Source organism: Myotis yumanensis, unplaced genomic scaffold (genome assembly GCF_028538775.1).
Source record: "Myotis yumanensis isolate MYYU_CA2020_CCGP unplaced genomic scaffold, mMyoYum1.0.hap1 SCAF_12, whole genome shotgun sequence".
Taxonomy (NCBI): domain Eukaryota; kingdom Metazoa; phylum Chordata; class Mammalia; order Chiroptera; family Vespertilionidae; genus Myotis; species Myotis yumanensis.
Window position 1 is genome coordinate 29,336,764 of NW_027223763.1, and position 17,487 is coordinate 29,354,250.

The 17,487-nt window shown below is 42.3% G+C and overlaps 1 protein-coding gene across 3 annotated transcripts in view; it reads left to right on the top strand.

Annotated features, from left to right (window-relative positions):
• SPATA31F3 (SPATA31 subfamily F member 3) overlaps positions 1-17,487 on the top strand; it is a 71,596-nt gene that overhangs the window by 33,282 nt on the left and 20,827 nt on the right. Inside the window, exon 5 of one of the 3 annotated variants that reach the window (XM_070431301.1) lies at positions 699-1,845. The exons of the other annotated variants lie outside the window; for them this stretch is intronic. Coding sequence (XP_070287402.1) covers positions 699-880 — 182 coding nt within the window. The 3' untranslated portion in view covers positions 881-1,845. Of the gene's footprint in view, positions 1-698; positions 1,846-17,487 lie in introns of those variants that run through there. 3 annotated transcript variants of the gene reach the window in all.

Below are 17,487 nucleotides of genomic sequence, written 5' to 3' on the forward strand. Positions count from 1 at the left end.
CCAGTGTGAACAACCCAGCCAGGAGGAGCCCTAGGCTCCTTAGCCCCAGGTCTCTCCAAGATAGAGACAACTCCCTACTCCAGCAGAGAAAATAGAGGACCCAGGGAAACTCAAAACAGCAGAGAATGACAGAGAAGGGAGTGGAACACTGAGGCTCGCCCCAGCCAGAAAGAACATCTACTGTGCCAAAATTCAAGGTTATGTAGGGACACTTCTAAGTTGGTCCACCAGAGTCCCTGACTTCACAACTGTATCTCCAGGATCTTTCTCAAATAGAATTTTAATTTGACCAAGATGGTTGCCTTGAGTGAGTAGAGACTAGCAATGACAAGTCTGGATCTATAGAGTCACCCTCGCCTTGAGTTCTTAGAGCATCCTCCAGGATTTCTTGGGGCAGAATGTCCAGATAAGAATGGTCTGCAGGGCCAGTAGAGCAAGCTGAATGACCTCATCCAAATAAGGATTCCTGAGAATGCCAAATCTGCAGTGTCCAGACCTGAAATGGCCTGACCTTACAGGATCACCTTCTGGGCCACCATTCACTAGGCCAAATTTTGCAAGTCCAGCATTTGAAGGGGCCCACATTTTTCAGATCCAAACTTTTCAGGAACCAAATTTGTAGGGTCACACTTTCTAGGATAAGGAGCTTTAGGGTCTGGTAAAGGCAGCTCACATTCACAAGAGCTCTACCCTTCCAGAAGCTGCAGAAGCTGGCTTGGGAAATAACATGAAGCATTTTACACACTGGATTAAACACAAGTTGAAAGATCAAGGGCATAAAGAATCCATTCTCCTTTCTGAGGATGAGACAGTGGCCAAAACCACGACCAAAAAGGTTGAGAAGAGTCCACCCTCCACCAGACGCCCTGTGAAGCAGTAGAGGACAAGAATATCACCTTCTTTGATGCCCACCAGTGCCTAGACAATGAACTCCAGCAACACCCCTTTGAGCCTGGCCACTCCTGGTTCCAGTGCCTTTCCCACAACGGATCTAAGCACTGTCCTCAGCTGACTTGTGCCACTCAACCAAAAATCCATGCCAGGTCTCAACTCTCACCTCAGCAGGAGGCACTGGTCTATACAGGGAGAAAACCCATCCCAGAAAAAAAAGAGTTCAGGGTTTCCAAAACCTCTGCATATTTCTGAAAAAGGCTGTCATCATTTCCATTAATTTGCAGGTGAGGCAGTACCTTCTCCAAATATACACTATAACTCTATGCAAAGAACCACCTGTTTTTGCCTGCTTATTTTCAATGTGATATGTAATCAAGAGAGTAGAGGAGGTAGATAGTACTTCCCATATGGTATAAGAGCTTAAATTCATATTTCAGATGGATTAGCATTCCACGTAACTCTTTCAGCTCCACCCTGAACTACAGATAAAGGGACTTGGGCAGAAAAGGAAGACCCTTCTCTAAGGTGCACTGAAGCCAAAGATCAGGCTTGAATTCTTCTGATAGTGTCTTTGGGCCCCAGAGGAGCAATGTGAACATGAAGACAGCACAAGAAGTAGTGGCCGGGAATCCAGTGCATTTTGGGCCCATAGACACAATTTATGATAAACTCTGTATATCCAGAACCTGTAGGGAAGGTTTTAGAGGAGTGTGCACCATCCTTGGGGAGGTGCTTTGTGTTTATCAGAAGCACAAGGCTAATATGACAGATGTCAAAAGTAAATGTTAGCATCTCCCCTCTCTGTGCCCTGTTGTTATTGATTAACTCTTTAAGGGTTAGCCATCTGGGAACCTGCAGTAGCCTGTTGCCTGTTTGACCCTCATTGCCTTTCAGTTGCATGAATGAATGCCTCCTAAAGTGAAGAATAGTTGAGGAGAAGTTCCTCAAAAGGGTCACAATAAAAATGACTTTTAGCTGAATTTTGCATTCAACAATTCAGATATCTGAGTACTTTATATGCTAGGTACTATGCCAGACCCTAGGGACATAACAGTGAACAGCCCACAGGCCCTCCTCCAATGGAGCTCATGGAACCATGAGCCTGGGCTGGGCAAAGTAGACCAATGACTACATTAATGTGATGAGTATTATGGTGTGTGGGGTCCTACCACAGGAGGAAGTACTCAGCTGATGAGAAGAACCCTAGGGTCACATAAAGGGATCACAATAAAAATGACCTTAAAAGGCACAATTCCCAGGTTGCAGGTTCAATCCCTAGTGTGGGGCATGCGGAAGGCGGCCAAATGATGAACCGCTCTCATCATTGGTGTTTCTCTCTCTTTCTCTCTCTCTCTCCCTCTCTCTTTCTCTCTCTCTCTTCCTTCCTCTCAAATATATATATATATATATATATATATATATATATATATATATATATTTTAAAAAGAGGCACATTGCATTCAATTAAAATATTTGAGTACTTACTGTGTTCCATACTTAGTGTATGCCAGACACAACGTTCACCAAGACACAGGCCTTGCTTCCATGGAGGTCATTATCTTATGGGGTAGACAGTCTCACATTCCCAAATTGCCTAATCAAAATATATACTTGCATGTCCACTATTCATCTCAAAAGTGAACTCCTGATTCCACGTATCTACCACCACCACCCAATCACACATACCAAATCTGTTTTCACCACAGTAATTCCCACATCTGTTAATGGCACCTGTCTCTTGCCATTTGTTCAGGCCAAAAATATTGGTGTCCTCATTGACTTTTGTTTCTAACAGTCCACTTCCAATCCATCAGTAAATCCTTTTGTCTCTACCTTCAAAACAAATGCAGAACATGACCACTTCTCACCTCCTTTGCTGCTACGATTACTGCAAATAGTATCATAACTAGTCTCCCAGCTTCTTCCTGACACAATACCTCCAACAGTCTATCCTCAACACAGAATCCTGATGGTCCTCAGGGAAGGTCCTGGCTACAGATGATTGGTTGGTTGGTTGATTGATTGACTGATGTATATAAAACCATGAGACCAGGTAGTCACAAAGGGAATAAGTATAAATGAAGGAGAGAAGCATCAGAAGGGCTGTTGCTTCCGTATGACATGGTAAGGGGACTGTGGGATGCCCCTGCCTCTCTAATTCCTAAGGAAATCCAGGATGACTCAACAACATTCTATCAAATGAGGAGGAGGTGGTGGCAGGATTCCCTACCTCTGGTGGGACCCTAGCACTTAGCATGATGTGTTCATTGCTAGCAAGATGCAGAAAAGCCAGGATGGGAAGAAGCAAGAATGTGTCCCTCCTCTGAATGGCGATTTTGTGCCTAAGGGATGGGGGTCCCTAGTGTGGCCTCTAGAACAAGAAGACCCAGGCCTGCTGAGCCAACACCCTCCAGGTGTCTTCCTAAAGCATCCCCAGAGATAATAGGAGGTCTTATGACAGGCACATCCTCCCTGCTTGGTGGGATTTGGGCAGAGAGTCATGTGAAAGGATGCCTGGGAGATGGAAAGTGACAGAGAAGGGTCGCAACAGCATCAGATGGGAAGCCAAGGTTAATGTGCACACATCCTGTTTTAGGTGGAGCAGGTCCTTCCCATGGTCCCCCATAGGCTTTTACCTGCCCCAGCAGATTTCTATTACGGAATTTCAGGCAACTGACCATCACAATTGCCTGACTTTTTACCTGCTCATTCCACCCTTGCCGGGAAGTCATAGCAATATGCTGGGCACAGGAGTGAGTGTGAGACCTCTCCTTGATCTTGCTCAATCCTGTCATGCCAGCAGGGGACCAGAGTCTCTAAGCATAAACTGAAACTCCCTTCCCTGCTCGAATTCCCAGTGTGTTGGAATGCTCAGACTCAAGGGCTCTGTTAGCTCCGCGTGTCCACTCAGATTCTAGTCCTTCTTCTCTGTGGGTTTTGAATACAACATCCCCTGCCCCTTTATCCCCACATCCTCTGAATCTCATCCTCCTTCCACAGCTTCATCTTTATTTTGGCTAACCTTCCCATTGTCATCCTATACTTGCCTCTGCCTGTGTAGGCTGAACCCCTAGGAAGATGTTGATAATGTATGAACAGTGAAAAAAGCAAGTTAGAAAAATATGCCTATTATAGTATAATTTTTTTAATATTGAAACTATTTTTAGAACTTTAGGTTTGCAGAAATGCTGGACAGCAAGTACAGAGAGTTCTCATATGTCCACTTCCCACCCTTAGTCACATACAGTTTCCCGTATTATTAACAGCTTGCATTTAGTGTGGGGTGTTTGTAACAATTGATAAGCCAATGCCAATATATTATTATTGCTAAAGTTAATAGTTTACAGTAGGGTTCACTTTTGGGTTTTGGCCAATGTATAGTGACATGTATCCACCATTACAATGTCATATAGAATATTTCACTGCCCCCAAAATACTATGTTCCATCTCTTCATCCCTTTTTCATTTTTTTTTAACTCCTGGAAACCACTGATCTTTTTTTTTTAAATTGTGGTAAATAATGTAACATTTTCACCATTTTTATTGATTTTATTGGGGTGACATTGGTTAATAAAATTACCAATGTTGTATAACCATCACCACTACCAACTTCCAAAACTTTTCATCAACCCAAATAGAAACTCTGTACCCATTAAACAACTCTCCATTTTCTCCACCCTACCCCCAGTACCTGTTAACTTCTACTCTACTTTTTGTCTCTATCAATTTCGCTCTTGTAGGTACTTCATATAAGTGGAATCATATAATATTTGACTTTTGTATCTGGCTTATTTTGCATGGTACACTGTATTCAGGGTTCATCATGTTGAAACATCATGTATGAGAAATTAATTTCTTTTTATGGCTGAATAATATTCCATTATATGTATACTAGATGCCTGGTGCATGAATTCGTGCATGGGTGGGGTCCCTCTGGGTGGCCTGCGGGGATCGGGCTGAAACCTGCAGTCCAACGCCACCTACAGCTCCTACCTGCCGCTCCCACTCATCCCAACCCCACTGCACCTGCCGTGGGCTCGTGCCCAATCAGTCCCAATCGAGAGAGGCTCATGCTGCCCGCAGCAGCACTTGCCAGCTGTGAGCCCTGTGTCTGGCACCCTCCCGAGGGGAGTGGCTTCTGGGATCGGGCTGAAACTGGCTCTCTGACATCCCTCAAGGGGTCCCAGATTTGAGAGGGCGCAGGCCAGGTCAGAGACCCCACTGGTGTATGATTGGGGCCAGGGAGGGACTGCGGGAGGGCTCCAGGGTGTGTCCAGCCCATCTCGCTCAGTCCTGATCCACTGAACCCCAGCAGCAAACTAACCTACTGGTCGGAGTGTCTGTCTCTTGGTGGTCAGTGCACATCATAGCGACCGGTCGACCGGTCGAATGTCTGCTTCCTGGTGGTTAGTGCATGTCATAGCAAGCAGTTGAGCGGCCTTAGCATATCATTAGCATATTACACTTTGATTGGTTGAACAGTTGGCCTGTCACTGGATGACCGGACAGTTAGCTTATTAGGCTTTTATCATATAGGATAGCACCTTTAATTTATCCATTCACCTGTTGGTGGACATTTGGGCTGTCTCAATCATTTGACTATCATGAAAAATGCTTCTATGAACATCGTGTGCAAGTATGTTTTTGAGTTCCTGCTTTCTGTTCCTTTGGATATATACCTAGGAGTGGAATTGCTGGATTACATGGTAATTCTATGTTTAATTTTTAAGGGAATCACTGCCAAATTGTTTTTCATAGCAGCTGCACCACCAGTACACAAGGGTTCCAATTTTTTCACATCCTTGCCAACACTTGTTCTTTATTTTTTAAAAAATAATAGCTGTGCTAATGGGTATGAAATGTTATCTCATTGTAGTTTTGATTTGCATTTCTTTAATGACTAATTACGTTGAGCATTTTTATGTTATTGGCTATGTGTATCTTCTTTGGAGAAACGTTTAAGTCCAATGTCCATTTTTAAATTGGTTTGGGGGTTTTTTGTGTGTGTTTTGGTTGTTGACCACAGATATTTTTATTGTCTTTATAGTTTTGCCTTTTCCAGGATGGTTCAGAGTTGGAATCACATAGTATGTAGTCTTTTCAGTTTGACTTCTTTCACTTAGCAAAATATATTCCCTCCATGTCTTAAATGGATTGCTAGCTCATTTCTTCTTAATGCTGAATAATATTCCACTGTATAGATTTTCTATGGTTTGATTATTCATTCACCTATTGAAGGATACATTGGTTGCTTCTAAAGTCTAGCAATTATGAAAAACGCTGTTATAAACATTTAAGTGCCGGGTTTTTGTGTGCACATACATTTTCAGTAAATTTGGGTAATAGGAAAGAACACAATTGCTGGATCCATATGGTAAGAGTACTTTAGTTTTGTAAGAAACTGCCAAACTGTTTTCAAAGGAGTAGTACCATTTTGCACTCCCATCAGCAGTGAATGAGAGTTCTTGTTGCTCCACATCCTTACCAGCATTTGGTGGTGTCAGTGTTCTAGATTTTGGCCATTTTAATAGGTGTGTAGTGGTATCTCCTAGTTGCTTTAATTTTCAATTCTCTAATGATATATGATGTTGAACATCTTTTGATATGCTTACTTGCTATTTGTACATACTTGGTGAGGTGTTCAGGTTTTTTGTCCATTTTTTAAATTGGGTTGTTCGTTTTCTTATTATGGAGTTTTGAGAGTTTTTTGTATATTTTGGGTACCAGTCCTTTATTAAATAGGTGTTTTTGCAAAGATTCTCTCTCAGTATGGATTGTCTTTTCATTTTCTCTTAACAGTGTCTTTTGGAGAGCAGAAGATTTCAACTTTAATGATGTCCAACTTAATGATTCTTTTCATGGATTGTGCTTTTGGTTATGTATCTAAAAATTCATCACTAAACCCAATATAGATTTTCTCATAATCTCATTATTGAAAGAAAAACTGTATGTATGGCTGTATTTTTCATCTGTTCATTAATCTGTACTTTCTAATTTTCTTACATTGCAATTTAATTATTTTTTAGGTAATAAAATAACCTGGGTTGGCAACATAGTGGCTTTTTTTAGTTTTATATATAACACTCTGTGACCCAGAACACAGCTTTACTGCTCTGAATTTCGCTTTCTCTATCAGTGAGCATTAGAGCAGAGAGTCAAAGTTCCCTTTCTGTCATAAACATCTAGAATGCTCAGGCTTTTAAAAAAATTCTTTTAATGGGCCTAACTGGGGCAGAGGAGGAGTGTGTGGGTATGTATAAACTTTTTAAAGGCTATTCACCTAGAAGTTTGTTTTCTTTTCTTTTTTTTTTTAAAATCCTCACCTGAGGATATGTTTTGCATTGATTTTACAGGGAGAGGAAAGGAGAGGGAGAGAGAGAGAAACATCGATGTGAGAGAGAAGCATTCGATGGGTTGCCTCATGCATGTGCCCCAACCGGGGATGGAACCCACAGTCTGCATAGGTGCCCTGACTGAGAATCAAGCCCACAAACCTTTGGTATATGGGATGATGCTCTAACTACTGAATAACACCAGCCAGTGCTCATCTAGAAGTTTCTTCAAGTGAGAGGTGGACCTATAGTCCCTAGACACTGCCCAGATGCCTCACAAGCACAGCTCTACTCTATGGGTAGGTGGGAAAGCAAGTTCTCAACATGCTGTGAGAGGAACAGGCATAGGCACACCACACCAAGAGGGACAATGCGGCCCTGCTCGTGTGGCTCTATGGTTGAGCATCGATCGATCGTTACATGCACTGAGAGGTTGTTGGTTCATTTCCCAGTCAGAGCACTTGCTCAGATTGCAGGCTGGATCCCTGACAGGTGGCGTGCAGGAGGCAGCCGATCGATGTTTCTCTCTCATCAGTGTTTCTCTCTCTCTCTCTCTCTCTCTCTCTCTCTCCCCCCCCTCTCTCTGAAGTAAATAAAAATATATTTCTTTAAAAAGAGAGACAATGCAAAAGTGATACACAACCCTTCACTGTAGACCTTCCTCATAATCAATTACTATTTCCAAGATCACAGTATTTTCCTCAGAAACCTTCAGTGGTATGTTTTTCAAAATTTTCAACTGTGACCCATAGAAATATAGTTTATGATGTGACCCTGTACACACAAAGTTATAAACACATGTAACTGAACCCAAAGTTTTGTAAAACAATCCCACTTTTACTAGAGATTTTCTATCCTATTTTACTAAAATGACCCTGACCCTCTAAAATGATTTCATGACTTGCTAATGGATCTGGACCTGCAATTTGAAAAACACAGCCTTAGGATCATTTTACATTTTTGATTTGAGAACCACACTTTTGTTCTTTTTTTTGTATTTTATTTTTAAAATTTCCTTCAGTTACAGTTGACGTCCAATATTATTTTATATTAGTTCATGTGTACAGCATAGTGGTTAGACACATATAATTTACAAATCCCCCCCAATAAGTCTAGTACCCACCTGACACCATACATAATTATTACAATATTATTTATATTCTCTATGCTCTACTTTACATCCCCATGACTATTTTGTAACTATTAATTTGTACTTCTTTCAGTCCGCAGACTGACGCTCTATCCACTGAGCCAAACCGGTTAGGGCTAATTTGTACTTCTTAATCCCTTCATCTTTTCCCCCCAGTCCTCCTCCCATGTGGCAATCATCAGTCTGTTTTCTGTATCTATAAGTCTGTTTCTGTTTTCTTGGTTCATTAATTTTGTTCTTTAGAGTCCAAATGTAAGTGAAATCATATGGTATTTGTCTTACTCTATCTGACTTATTTCACTTATCATAATACCCTCTAGGTCCATCCATGTTGTTGCAAATGGTATACACTTTTGTCTTTTGATTTAAAGACGGTTACCTATAAAAGACAAGGACAACATTGTGGGTTATAAGGTAAGTTTACCTCTCGGCTGGAGTGATGTAAGAACAGAATTCTCAAGCTTGTCTTAAAAGTGTGTGTGTGGTTGAAAGGTCTAGCAGAGATGGATAGCTGCTAATATACCAGCCTTTTTTCTTCATTTCAATTTGCATGAAATATCTTTTTCCATCCCTTTACTATTAGTCTGTGTGTATCTTTCTTTCTGCGGTGGATCTCTTGTAGACAGTCTATATAATATAGGTCTTGTTTTCTTATCATTCAGCTACCCTATGTCTTTTGATTGGAGCATTTAAGTCATTTATATTTCAAGTGATCATTGAGCATTGGCCAGGGTGACTCAGTGGGTTGAGTGTCAACTCATCACCAAAAGGTCACCGGTTCAATTCCTGGTCAGGGCACATGCCCAGGTTATGGGTTCAATACCCAGTTGGGGTGCATGCAGGAGGCAACTGCTCAGTGCTTCTCTTTCTCTCTCTCTCTCTCTCTCTCTCTGTCTGTCTCTCTTTACCCCCTCTCTCTCCCTGTCTCCATCTCCCTTCTTCTCTTTCTAAAATCAATTTTAAAAGCATATTAAAAAATAAAGTGATTATTGATAGGTATGTATTTATTGCCATTTTATTCTTTTAACTATGTTCTTCTGTGTTTTTCTTTTTTTTTTTTTTTTTAAATATATTTTATTGATTTTTTACAGAGAGGAAGGGAGAGAGATAGAGAGTTAGAAACATCGATCAGCTGCCTCCTGCACATCTCCCACTGGAGATGTGCCCGCAACCCAGGTACATGCCCTTGACCGGAATCGAACCTGGGACCTTTCAGTCCGCAGGCCGACGCTCTATCCACTGAGCCAAACCGGTTTCGGCCTTCTGTGTTTTTCTTTTCCTTCTACTTCTTAAAGCAGGCCCTTTAACATTTCTTATAATGCTGGTTTAATGGCAACAAATTCACTTAGCTTTTTCTTGTCTTGGGAACTCTATATTCCTCCTTCAATTTTAAATGATAGCCTTGCCAAGTAAAGTAGTCTTGGTTTTAGGTCCTTGCTTTTCATCATTTTGAATATTTCATGCCAATTCCTTCTGGCCTGAAATGTTTCTGTTGAGAAACCAGCTGACAGTCTAATGGGAGCTCCCTTGTAAGTAACTAACTGCTTTTCTCTTGTCATTTTTAAGATTCTTCTTTGTCTTTAACCTTTGCCATTTTAATCATGATGTGTCTTGGTGTGGACCATCAGTAGACAAGTGGATAAGAAAGCTGTGGTACATTTATACAATGGAATACTACTCAGCTGTTAAAAAAGAAGGAAATCTTACCTTTTGTGATAGCATAGATGGACCTGAAGAGTATTATGCTAAGTGAAATAAGCCAGTCAGAGAAAGACAAATACTGTATGTGGAATCCAATGGACAAAATAAACCAACAAAGTGGAGACAGACTCGTGGATATAGAGAACAGACTGACAGCTGTCAGAGGGGAGGTGTTTGGGGGATGGGTGAGAAGAGACAATAGTGTGGAGATTGCCACAGGGAATGGGATGGGGAAGGTAGAAGGGAGAGAGGGCAAAATGGTGATGGAAAGAGACTTGACTTGGGGTGGTAAACACACAATACAATATACAGATGATGTATTGTAGAATTGTATTCCTAAAACCTATATAATTTTATTAACCAATGTCACCCCCATAAACTCAATTTTAAAAAACAGATCCCAAGCAAGAAAAAATGAATATAAGATTCTGTTTAGATTGTTGGCTCTTTCTTCTTGTAAATTAGTCTTATCTTGGAAACTACATTAAATATCTTGAGAGCAGGAAAGCAACTCCACTGAAATGCCTTTGTACACTTGATACTAACCAGCTTAGGGATGAATACAGATTGGGGGTTCACAATACCAGTTGGGTGGAGGACTGAATACTGGGGAAAGGACCAATTAGCCTCTTCATATATTTTGAGCTCAAGGATATTTGGCTGTGAGACCAAGTCATGCCGGGCAAGACTCAAGGAAATTCAGAAATCCTAGAGTGTTAGAGAAATATGACAGTATCCACTGAGGTAGGGAAGGTAACATAAATGGCCAAGTATAGGAGTGAAGGGCCTTGAGGATGAATTAAGAAACAAGAAGCCTCCTTGATGGTTTTAAATACCCAGGTAAAAAATAAAATAAAAACAATAATAACAAAAAATATTTCTTCAGGCAAACAGCAGACATCCAGGGTAGATGAGTACATTGAACCAGGTCAGCAACTAGTTTAAGTCAGAAGTGGCCACTAACCCATCTCTGCCAGTAGTCATCTCCATGAGCAGATAGAGTTCTATAACATGGCAACAAACAAACAAAAAACCAGCTCTAGAAAATCAACTGTTAAAAGTACTCCATACATGAGTCTCATTACAGTATCTCCAGTGTTTGCAATCTCTTCCCGCTCATCTGCAAGCTTAAGGCCACACAGACTGAGGGGCACTCCTTCCTGCCTCCCACAGTGGCATTTAGAGATACCACCACCTTGGCCATACTGAGGAGTTTTCAGAGATACTTTCCCTGCCGTATTAGCCATGGTCCCCTTTATGCACCTCTGATTTCCCATCACACATTGCTTATAATATCAAAGCTCTCCATTTCCAAGCCATCACCAGATTCTACCCAGAGGAGCAATGTGGACATGAGGATAGTACTGACAAGAAGGAGTGGCCAGGAATCCCACAGGCAAAATTCACTGATGACTTCTATACATGGCCACCTCTGGAGAGGAGCTTTTTAGAGAAGTGTCACAGTGATCCAGCCTCGAGGAGGTGCTTTGTGTTTATCAAAAGCATGTAGCTAATGTGATAGAATGTCCAAAGCAAATGATAGAATCTCGCCCTCCCTGCTCCCTCTTTGTTAATGGTTAGATCTTCCTGGAGAGCTCAGCTGGGAGGCTGCTGATGGTCTCTTGCCTATATCCCACCTCCACTGCCTGTTATCTGCATGGAGTGAGTCCTGCAATGAAGATCCCAGTAGGATATGGAGAGGGGCTTGTTTACCACCCCCAAGGGCAGGCAGGGGGAAGGCGGGGAGGGGAGCATATAGACAAACAGAGGTCTGAGTATTTGGGATAGAAACTGACATGTTCTGACCAGGCCATGTAAGGGAACAAAGCCAATTTGATTTGTACTCACAAGAACCTAGAGCCAGGAAGCTAACCAAGGCCCAAGTGCTTTGCGGGGAATTAATTAAATCCAAGCTTCAATCTGCTTGCCTCTGGTGTTATAAAGGGAAGTGAGTTCTGGGAAAGAACCACAAACAGAAGGGGTTTTCTAACTGTCTGGGCTTGTCAAGTTACCACCAGCAGCTTGTACTTGGCCCTACTGCTGTCTCATTTCTACATCACCTACACCTGGGATTCTGCTCCACTTTCTTCTTTTCCACCAACCTTGCCTCCTTGGGGGAAAAATCATAGGTGATAGGTAGATAGATAGATGATAGATAGATAGATAGATAGATAGATAGATAGATAGATAGATAATAGATAGACTTTAATGTACTTCATGTATATTACATGGTGTTGAACTTAGCTATATCCCCTTCCCAAGATGTACCTAGTGCCTCCTCTGGTGACTTCCCCAGATGTTGACTCCTGTCCTTTCCCCCAATGAAAGGCTGCATCATATAAGCCTGCCAGCTCTTTGCCTTTTGCCTTGAGGTTTATATACTGTGGAAATGATTTCATCTTATATCTCAAGCCTGATTCCTGTCATCCTTTCCCATATATCAATGTCCCGTCGCATTTCATAAAGCACCAGAACTATTCACCTGGACTGTGAAAAGAAAACTAAAGGCTTTTGGACAGTGACCTGTGCCATTAACCAGACACAGAAAGTGGCCAGAATCTAGAATTTAATGGTAAACATGAGTCCTTAGCAACAACATAGCTGCTCAGAACAAAAGTGGAACTTTAGTCACTTTGTCTTTCTCTCTCTCTGAGAATGTCTGAATCTCCCATTTCAGAGAAATAACTTTATCATTAATGGAAATATAATGTGAAATTCTCTGAAGCCCTTGATATGAAATGGTGAAACCCAAGAGAAAGGCTGAGAGGCAAGCTGAGATCTGTAAGCTGCTTTTAAGAAATGTGAGCCTGCACCCCCCAAAAAAAACAAAACTATATCTTGTCCACTCACTCCCTCATACAGAGACTCAATGAAGTTCCTCATGTAGACCTGTGTTAGGAGGCCTCCCCAAGTAAGTTGTCACATGGAGACATATAGAGCTCTTTCCTGCTTTCTGTTCAGTTGGTCTACACTTTCACCTCTAACCCCAGAACCATAACCTACCACCACCAGTAGCCTCTGTGGTCCTGCCACAGAATGGATCTCTTAACAGTGGCCACAATACTCATATTCCCTTGACCTCCTGAAGAGATGTGAAGTGGACAAAGTGGATCCTGTCCTACCCTCTTTTATTAACTGGGATGGAGCAGGTATTGGTCTCCCAGGAAGGAATACTGGGACCCTGGACCCTTAAGGAGGCTATGGCAGAACAGCATAGCTCAAGGCTGTACTTGTTCTACTCAATGTAAGCTTAAGTTAGAGTAAAATATGTGGGTCATCTTTAGAAGGTAACTACTGGTTGAAGTGGTGAGAGAATAATTTCAGAGACAAATGATAAACATGAACAAAGGGCAGCAAAACTACAACACAAGGAAAACATTACAAAATTCTCGAGCATGTGTTTTCATGATTTTCAGCCCGAATGTGTGACCCTTGGAGAGGATGCAGATTTTAAGGTCAAAATCACAAGATGGAATGTGGAAAAACATAAGAGTTATAATCCTAACTCTGACATTTGACAAGCTATTTCACATTACTGCGCTCCAATCTGCTTGCCTATGGCCCTCCTGCTGTCTAATTTCTACACCACTTACACCTGGGATTCTCCTTTACTTTCTTCATCTTGGAAAGAGGAATAACTGGGCATCCATACCCCAAACCTCAGTTACTATTAATGTACTGGTGATTCCCAAAGCCACTTCTCTATGCTAGTCTTTCCTCTGAGTCCCAACTATAGAGCCAATAACTGGGCAGGAGCCCCATCTTGTTCCTAAGACAATGGAAATTAATTCAAAATTTCCAAATGCCTTCCACCCCATCAAATTATTTTCCAATGTCAGGGAATAGTATCACTACACATCCATTTCCCCCCACACATCAAATCAGTCACTGGGTTCCAATTTTGGTATCTCTTAAGTTGTCCCCTTTCCTCTATTTTTACTGCCTCTGCTTATAGTTCAGTTTTTTATCCTTTCTTTCCTGAGTAATTACTATAGTGTCTTGTATACCCAGGGTTTAAGATAGGGTGGCACATAGTAACACCTTATTAGTAATAGAGTCCAAAGTCTGGACTGAGGAGGTAGATAAATTATTACATCCATGTGTGTGAGTGCTATGGTGTGTGGGGTCCTGCCACAGGAGGAAGTACTCAGCTGATGAAGAGAACCCTAGGGGTCACATAACAGGGTCACAGTAAAAATGACCTTTAGAGGCATGTTGTATTCAATAATTAAGATATTTAAGTTCTTACTATGTACCATGGACGATGCCAGACACAACAGTCACCAAGATACAGGCCTTGCTTCCATGGAGATAATTATTTATGGGGTAGACAGTCTCACATGCCCAAATTATATAATTAACATATACACTTGGATGTCCAATATTCATCTCAAAAGTGAACTCCTGATTCCCTGTACCTCACCACCACCACCCAATAATGAACACCAAACCTGCTCCCATTGTAGTATTTCACACGTGTGTTAATGGCATCTGTCTCTTGACAGTTGTTCAGGCCAAAAACATTGGCATCATCTTTAACGTATTATCTTTTAACAGTCCACATCCAATTCATCAGAAAATCTTTTCATCTCACCTTCAAAATGAATTCAGAACATTTCCACTTCTTACTTCCTCTACTGCTGCAAGTATTGCAATAACTAATCTCCCTGCTTCTTCCTGAGACTATAGATGATTAGTTGATTGTTTGATTGATTGACTGATGATTGAACCAGGAGACCAGATAAGACCAGCTAGGAGATGAGTGTAAATGAAGGAGAGACCTAAGGACTGGGCTCTGAAACATTCCAATGTTAAGAAATAGGGAAGAGGGAAGCAAGCAGAGGAGACTGAGGAGCTAGGAAGGGAGAAAAACTAGAAGAATATGTAATACTGGAAGCCAAAACAGGAAAGTATTGCAAGGAGAATGCATGGAAAGTTATGAATTGGCCAAATAAGATGAGGACTCAGATTTGACCATTAGGTTTAGAAACATGGAGATCATTCATGGCATTGAAAAGACCTGGCTCAGGTGAGGTGTAGGTGTGACTGGAGTAAATTCAAAAGAGTATGGAAAGAGAGTGATTGGTGATAGAAAGTATAATCAATTCTTTCAAGGAGGTTGGTTCCACAGAGGAACAGAAAAATGAGGAAACAGCTGAAGGAGGAAGTGCAAACCAGAGAGGGTTTTTTGTTGTTGTTGTTTTTTAAGGTGAGAGGCATAGTATGTTGAATGTTGCTGGAACTTATGCAGTCAGGAGGGATAAACTGATAATGCAGAAGAGCAAGGCAAGAACTGCTAGAGCAATGTGGTGTAAAGGTAAGTGTTAGGAGTGAAGGCCGAATCCAGGAGATGGCCTTGGCTAAAAGCATGGACACTTTGCTGCTCGTAAGTAGAAAGAAGGTAGCACAAATGAGGGAAGACATTTTTAGCTTAGAATAAAGGTTACTCTCACTTGTAAGAGAGTTTGTACAGAAACCAAAAAGGGTGAGAGAAGAGCTGGAAGAGATCATGGCTGTGGGTGGAGGAAGGGAAGAACAACACCCAAAAGCCAGAGGTGAAGACAGATTCTGGAAGTTACCATGGCAACTATTAGAGCTTAAGGAGTGTGTGTCAAATTGAGAGTCCAGGTGGGCATAAAAAGATGGTTTGACGCCAGGCCGGTGTGTTCCAGTGGTTAAGTGTCAACCTATGAACCAGGGGGTCACGGTTTGATTCCTGGTCAGGGCATATGCCTGGGTTGCGGGCTTGATCCCCAGGGTGAGGCATGCAGGAGGCAACTGATCAATGATTCTCATCATTGATGTTCTATCTCTTTCTCCCTCTCCCTTCCTCTCTGAAATCAATAAAAAATATATTTTTTAAAATAAAATTAAAATACCATGGTTGAAGTTGCTGATCATGTGTGTGAAGCAGGTGCTCTTAGAAGACTGAAGCAGCAGGAGAGATTGCAGAGAAGTTCTAGATGCATGGAGCCCAGAAAGAGGGCAAGTGTGGCATCCTCGTGTTCAGCAAGGGCCAATGGAGTCTGGGAGTAGGGAGGAGGGAACTAGAAAGCAGAAAGACAAAGAGGCTGCCCTGAGTGCATAGGATGGACCTCTGATGTGGACACCTCATATCTCCCAGAAGGTGGCACCTCTGCGTTCCCACCTTCTGACCTACTGCAGAGGAGCCAAGAACTGGAGGAAGCATAGGAAGTGCCGTCACTTCATTATGATGTGTTAGCGGGGACTGTGGGATGCCCCTGCCTCACCGATTCCTAAGGAAATCCAAGATGACTCAACATTCCATCAAATGAAGAGGAGGTGGTGGCAGGACTCCCTGCCTCTGGTAAGACCCAGCACTGAGTACAGTGTGTTCACTGCTATCAGATGCAGAAAAGCCAGGATGGGAAAAAGCACAAAAGTGTCCCTCCTCTGAATGGCGATTCTGTGCCTAAAGGAGGGGGGCCTGGCCCCTAATGTAGTCTCTAGGACAAGGCGGCACAAGACCCAGGCCTGCTGAGCCAACACCCTCAGGTGTTTTCCTAAAGCATCCCCAAAGATCACCAGGGTCTTGTGACAGGCACATCCTCCCTGCCTGGTGGGAATTGGGCAGAGTGCCACAGAGCAAGAAGACATGAGGCCCAGAATGAAGGGAATGACCCAGAAAAGTCACAGCAGCATCAGGTGGGAGACAGAGGTTAATGTGCACACATCCTGCTTTAGAGTAGAGCAGAACCTTCCCATGTAACCTACCTGCCACATGCCAGCACTGGTAATGCTGCTAAATCTGGTAACATGGGAATAGGAGCAGAAAGATGAGCTGGAATCAAGACCTTCAGGATTCTCAATTCTCCTTAAAGTCAAGAGCTGAGAAAAGACAAGATCAGAACCTATGACTCATATAGGGTCTTGAGGGGTGGAGCCTTGATCATCCCATCCCATAACCCTAGCACAACCACTATTCATTAGCACCCCCTAGGCCAGCCGTGGGCAAACTACGGCCCGTGGGCCGGATCCGGCCCGTTTGAAATGAATTAAAAAAAAAAAAAAAAAGACTGTACCCTTTTATGTAATGATGTTTACTTTGAATTTATATTAGTTCACACAAACACTCCATCCATGCTTTTGTTGCGGCCCCCCGGTCCAGTTTAAGAACCCATTGTGGTCCTCGAGTCAAAAAGTTTGCCCACCCCTGCCTTAGGCTCAAGAGAGAAATTTAGAAGAGAACAAAAAACCTGATAGAGGGCAAAAACTCAAGAATCTACTACTGCAGATTTGATGGTAGGTGCTAGAAATGTACCAGTGCTTGTTTAGAAACACTGGAGTTCACCTCTGGTCCTCTGAGCTATCAGCATGCCATGGTGAGTGGCTCTGGCCTTCTGAAGCCCTTCCCTTGATCTCTGCAGAGGGCACTACAGAATTCTAGGG